Source organism: Acartia tonsa, chromosome 12 (genome assembly GCF_053477335.1).
Source record: "Acartia tonsa isolate MP-2025a chromosome 12, ASM5347733v1, whole genome shotgun sequence".
Classification (NCBI taxonomy): Eukaryota; Metazoa; Arthropoda; class Copepoda; order Calanoida; family Acartiidae; genus Acartia; species Acartia tonsa.
Genome location: NC_137271.1, coordinates 46,030,932 through 46,037,348, shown reverse-complemented (window position 1 = coordinate 46,037,348; position 6,417 = coordinate 46,030,932). Strand labels below are relative to the sequence as shown.

At 29.9% G+C, this 6,417-nt stretch overlaps 1 protein-coding gene across 5 annotated transcripts; it reads left to right on the top strand.

Annotated features, from left to right (window-relative positions):
• Window positions 1-1,588: 1,588 nt before the first annotated feature.
• On the top strand, window positions 1,589-3,256 carry LOC145334316 (uncharacterized). 5 transcript variants are annotated; one of them, XM_080179728.1, is made up of 7 exons: window positions 1,589-1,635; window positions 2,252-2,312; window positions 2,390-2,431; window positions 2,502-2,630; window positions 2,758-2,840; window positions 2,950-3,044; window positions 3,108-3,255. In XM_080179728.1, exons 2-6 carry the CDS (start codon window positions 2,255-2,257, stop codon window positions 3,034-3,036), a joined length of 399 nt encoding a protein of 132 aa, XP_080035854.1. In that variant the 5' UTR covers window positions 1,589-1,635; window positions 2,252-2,254; the 3' UTR covers window positions 3,037-3,044; window positions 3,108-3,255. The 5 variants fall into 5 exon arrangements, with proteins under 5 accessions (XP_080035854.1, XP_080035851.1, XP_080035853.1 ...); XM_080179725.1 differs by having other exon boundaries at window positions 1,595-1,635; window positions 2,252-2,318; window positions 3,108-3,256; XM_080179729.1 differs by having other exon boundaries at window positions 1,601-1,630; window positions 3,108-3,256.
• Window positions 3,257-6,417: the final 3,161 nt, after the last annotated feature.

The following is a 6,417-nucleotide window of genomic DNA, read 5'->3' as shown; positions in this document are numbered from 1 at the left end:
TCGGCCATTGTCTTATCCCTATATATCAGTCTATCTATCTATCTATCGATCCTTTTATTTATCTATATATCAATTATATTTATCATTGGGAAATAAAGAAATTTTTACATTTGAAGAGAATAATAAATGATAAATATCTAATATATCTAATGGTTGAAAAGTTAAAACCGGGTATCTTTACTCGCCTCGAGCAGGGCAATTAAACTAGCGGGTATTTTTACTCACGCCGAACCGGAGTTATATAGAACATAATTAAACGATAAAAAAATCATATAAAAAATAATAATTTGAATAAAACGATTTCACAAATGAATGTAGTTGCCAATAAACTTTAAATTTCACGAAAAAAATCACTAACTTTACTTCATAAACAAAAAAGTTAGAAGGGGTATTTTAAATCACCTTGTTTTTCTTGGTTCACCCATTTTCGATGAAAGATTGTGGCCAACCGAATAGATAGAAACGCTTCTCTCTGGGGGGAATTGAAAAACAGCACAGTAAAGGGTAGGCTCATGCGAGCATGATGTAATCCTGAAACTGAAAACCGTTTTTTTTTGGCATTTTCTGGAACTGGGCATTAAAAGCCGGTTCATCACTAATGGGTTAATGTAGTAATTAGGTAATAAAGTTCTATTTTAAATTCGTATTATTAACAAGAAAATACCTCACTGTCTACAAAGGGTTAAACCTCAGAAGTTATTTAAAATAATAATATCCTTTTTTATTGTGTTGGACAAGAAATAGCCAACGTAGGAGAATTAGTTTACACTTTTATCAGACTGTTTATAAAGAAATATTGCAACTTTATTATTTACAAATTTGTAATTAAAGGTGGGCGAGAGATGGGCCAACTAAAGTTAATTGGATACTAATAAAAAAAAACTGTTTCTAGCTTTGTTATTGTATTTGGTTTTCAATAAAAAATATTGCTTATTTTATCAATTTCTAAGTAACTATACATTTGTTTAAAGCAAGGATAATGTTAGGAAAAATAGAGAACTATGTCAAAAAGTTTAGCTTTAGCTTTAGAAGGAAAAAAGACAATTATTTACACATTATATATAGTACAGTAATTTTTTCCCCAATCTTGGACAAAATAAAAATCAGCGGAAAAAACCGTTTTTTAAGGAAATGAGAGACAGTTTTGCCCTATCTTTGAGATGATGTTAAGGTTTGATAATCTAATGAGAAATTTTCTCGTTTACAGTCCCTTTAATTACCTAAACTAAAGAAACATATTCTTTTACATAAGGATTGTTGACATCCTTCAAACTTTGAAGATATTTGAAATTTACGTCACTTGAATTCATTTTTTAGGGCTTTGTCATTTGAATAAAAAATCATAGTTTTCACAAATCCTTTTACACCCTAAACTCCATGTAAAGATATTTTTTTTACAGCAAACCTAGTTTTATTCATAATCAAAACAGAAAATCAAATTGCAAAATTAAACCTTTTAAGATTTTCTCAGATAATCTTTCCTGCAAAGATTTCTGTAGCTATGACTAATATTTATCTATAGAAAAGAAATTAGAAATAAAACACTTGTACTCAGGTATAAAATAGTTGTGTATAATAAAATAAAATTAGTTTATACACTTGGTTGGAAATAATTAGATAATCAGATACAGTAAAGTATAATAAATTATTTAAATTACTAGCGGCTACGCCCCCTAGAGGCCTCTAGGGGCACTTGAGGAAGGGGTAGTCAAATTTGATAACCCAATTTCTTATTTTAGATTTTAAAAGAAAAAGTAAAAAAACATTTTGGGGGGTTGGAAATTTTTTTTTTTTGTGAGGGTGGGGTGACCCCCTCCATCATTTTTAACTTTAGTTAAAAAAATTTTTGGGAGGGGGGTATTTTTCATTTTTGGGGGGGTTGGGAGTGTCCCACCCCCAAGAAAATAGTTATAAACCTTCCTGGGACCTATGAGAAGCTACCCTGTTAAGGAGAACCAGATCGGTTCAGCGGTTAGCAAGATCCTTTGGTACAAACAAACATCCTGTTACTTTAGTATGAAGAAGATATATATATCCCAGTGATGCTTTACAAAATTTACTTAACCAAAACTAATTAGAATCAAACTTTTCTCAAAAAAGTTTTTGTGGCCAAGATGCAAAATATTTTTTTATTCAAATCAAAATTTTTAAAAGTATTGTAATAAGAATAATACTATAAACTATGATGTTGTTTTAGGAAATATGATTAAAAAGAATAATTTCAAAAAAAATCTTAATTTTTATGTTTTAGAAAATGATTATGAAGTTGTATGTTCTTGCCTTTCTGGCACATTATTCGGTTCTTGCTACAGGTACAGGTATTTAATTTAAGTTTAAAAATACATAAATATAGATATTATATTTTATAAAAAAGTTTATTTTATTTCAGAAAGCACATGTATTGATGGATGGTCTCAAGATTCAGCAACAGGTTAACATTGTTTCCCATTACACAAAAAAGTAAAAATACATAGAAACATAAAATACATTTCAATTTGTAGGATCCTGTTTCCTGGTTTTTGCAGATGCCAGGATGCATGGTAATGATGCTAAAGAGTTGTGCAGAGCTATGGATGAAAAAGCTGTTCTTGCAATTCTTCACACAACTGATGAAAAGGAATTTGTTAAAAGTAATCATATTTTACATAATTTCAGAAGTAAATACTCTTACAACTTTCATAAAATAAATTAAAATAAGATTTAATGAAATCTGTGAGTGTTAACAAACTCAATAAAATGATAAAATTATTATTCTAGGTCTTCTGAAAAAAGAAAATCTCTCTGAACTGGATGGAGTTTGGGTAGCAGGGAATGAAGAATCTCAAGAAAACTGTTCTGCAGTAAAACTTTAGATTTATTTTCAAATATATGACATATACAAAGAAATTATTGCCAGATTTCTTTTATCCAATTAAAAATAATTGCTTACTTATTGTTTTTTTCTTGTAGATGTTGAAAGAATTTGATTATGAATTGAAAACTTACAGTTGTGAAAAGTTCCTTCCACCTGTTTGTGAGATAGAAAACAAAAATTAGATACATTGGTAAGAAATTTTAAATTTCTAAAATCCTATTATATAAAAAATATAATATTCTATTAATTTCAGGAAAAGAAAAGCCTGTATGGATTACAAAAAAATGAATATACTTTTTGATATTTTTTGATCTTTAAAAAAATTGTAAAATGATATTATTGTTTAATTTTTGGTTTGCACAATAAATAGGTTGTTTTTGGAATCATTGTTTCTTTTGTTACATGATAGGTTCAAAATTATTTTTATATTTTAAAGGGAAAAACAAAGAAGTAAAAAAATAAGAAATGTAATCAAAAGCATTAATTTTGTCTTTACCAAATGAATTATGTATTTTTTGAGATTAGTGAATTAGGAATTAAATTGTAATCCTATAAACCTTCATTTATTAATCAACATAAAATAGATATATAATTAGAATATTGACAAATTTTAAATTTCATGATCTTTGTCTTAGTCCTAATTAAGGATGTTCTTGATTTGAGTAATCTTGATTTTTATTTAGTTTTGTCCATTTTAAGATTTAATTAATTAATTTTCAAAATATTTTTTATTTCTTTTATATTTTTATATTATTTTTTTGCACACATTTAGGGAATTACAAATATTTTTCCTGAAGAAACTTCTGATTTAATCACTGAAAGCATAAGAACTATGTGGAAAATTGAATTTACTTTATTTTCTTAAAGGGCGATAATCAAATAAAAATATAATCATTTTTTTCTTATTTTTCAATATTTAATGATGTTTTTAATGGCATAACTAAAAATTCATAACTTCCTTTATCTGAGTAGAAAATAGGGAAGTCACATATTTAAAAACTAATAATAACTGTAAATACATTAAAAAGTAATTAAAGCCTTTTGAATTTTTTTTTCTGCTCATAAAATTTAAAATAGATAAAGGCTTCTAAAAGTGCTACTCATTTTCAATGAATCTTGGCTCATTATCCCTTACAGATCGGGGGGGGGGGGTCATATTGACACCCCCTCTAGTTTTTTCAATGTCATTTTTTTTGTAGGTTTGATAGAGAGTTGTGACTTCATGACTTTTTAAGTTTAGTAATTATACTTTGGCATTGTTGATCTTATAAGGATATCTTGTCTGTGTCGGTCGTGGCGTCCGGTCAAAGTCGGTAGGTTGCACCAAATTTAGATAAAATTCTAAATAAATCATAATTTCTTCATTATGACTTTTGTGTGTAAGATAGAGACTTAAAATTTTTTTTGTAAAGACTGGGATATCAATGAACATCTGAGAATAGTGGTGTTATGACCTTTTGACCATTTGACCGCTTCTTGACCGATTTTATGTTCTGCTTTTAATATGGACTTATATCATGTATATTGTGGCTTCTATTACAGCTAGAGACCTAAAAAGTTTTGTGGTACATCCTTGAGCAATAATAAACTTCTGTGGGTAGTAAGGTCGTGACCGTTTGACCACTCCTTTACCGATTCTAAACTGATTTTCTATTTCTTACCTGTAATTTTGCCATTTTTAAGCTGCCTGCTCCGAGTTTCAAAACAGCTATAGACCAACCAAATTTTTATGTAGTCTTTTATTGTTATCAGAAACAGATAAAATGAATTGGCGCCGCCAACCACCGTTTAACCGCCGTAACTGCCGAAAATGGCGTTTTCCATTGTTTGCCATTTTTCGGCGATGGTCAGAAAAAGTAATTTTTTGGTTATAAAAAATAAAAGTTCCACCTAAAATTTTGTGATCCTAGCTTCAAAATTGGCCGCTTTACAGCTGTTTTAATATTTAGCGGCTGGCCACTAAAAAGCAGCTAAGGAGCGGTCTGACCGCTATGACTAGAAAAAGTAATATTTTCTAAATATGCACATGAACCACCAGTAAAATTTATGTCTCTAACTGTAACAGGAGCTGAGATAGAGTGGGGGTCAAATAAGCCCTCCCCCCCCCCCATCTATTAAGGTAGGAATTGGGGCCCGATCTGTAAGGGTTAACTTATTGACTTCTTTAGAAATTGTCATAACATTAAATACAAATATTAAACTGCAAACATCAAGATTACAAAGTTTCTTAGCCGGATTATTGTCAGTAACAAGGATTACAACTTCCATAAGGGTATCAACAAAAACAACAAAAAAACAGATGCTTAAATATATGAGGAGTCATTTTAGATAATTCTAAAGCAAATTTAATTTCAGCAATACATCTACCAGTCCACATACCTATTTAAAACATTGATACAATTAGACAAAAAAGTAATGTAAGAAATTATTCTTCTTGCCCTTTCAACTATAGTTATTTTTTAAAACATTTCAGACAGAAGGTCAGATGGACATTGAAAGTGGTATTTTAAATTATAGAGTACTTTTGCTGCTAAAAATAGATGCCTTTTTTCTTAGAAAAGCTGAGAAAATCCGTTGTAAAAATCAACTGCTTAAAATCTGTCTGGTTGCGATGCATTTTTTATGCCTGATTCATATTGATGGAAATTTTGCAAGAAGTTTCAAACGTTTAAGCTTTGTAGGAGTATAGAAAACTAGTTGTAAAAAGTAGAGGGGGGGGGGTATTCCTACTAGGGGCTTGAGGATCAAAAGACCCCCAAAAACTAAAGATATGAGTTTTGACCTTATTTTTAAAGATATCAACCTGATTTTTAAAAAAATATTTTGTACATAACTGAACTAAGTAACCATTACACATTTCTTTTTGAGACTTTCCTTCTAGGGGCTAGTGGAGCAAATGACCCTCCAAAACATTTAAAATATTAGTTACGGGCTAATATTTGAAGATATCAACCTAATTTTTTTAAAGAAAACTTTTTAAAAATAACTGAACTAAGAAACCTTTACAGATTTCAATTTGGGACTTCCTTCTAGGGGTTAGTGGGGCAAAAGACCAAAAAACTAAAGAAATCAGTTTTAAGCTTATGTTTAAAGATATTAAGCTGATTTTTTAATGAAACTTTTTTTACATAACTGAACTACGTAGCCACAACAGATTTTTTAAAAATCAGGTTGATATCTTTAAAAATTAGGTCAAAACTAAATTTAAGGGGTCTTTTGCCCAACTAGCCTCAAGAAGGAAAGTTGGTTGATCAACAATAATTTTTAAATTAAATATAGGCCCACAAAAGTTTTATCCTAAGGTTTGCTCCATTTATCTCAAATCGTTTCTGAGAAACACCCTATAGTATAATTCACCTGCCTTACCCCCAAATTAGGGGGTTTGGAGGTGGGTGGGTGGTTAACGATAGTTCTAAAAGCAAATATAGGCCTACAAAAGTTTTATCCTAAGGTTTGGTCCATTTATCTCCAGTCCTTTCTGAGAAACACTCATATAGTATAATCCACCAGCCCCCCCCCCCCCTCTAAATTAGGGGTTTGGGGGTGGGTGGGTGGTCATCAAT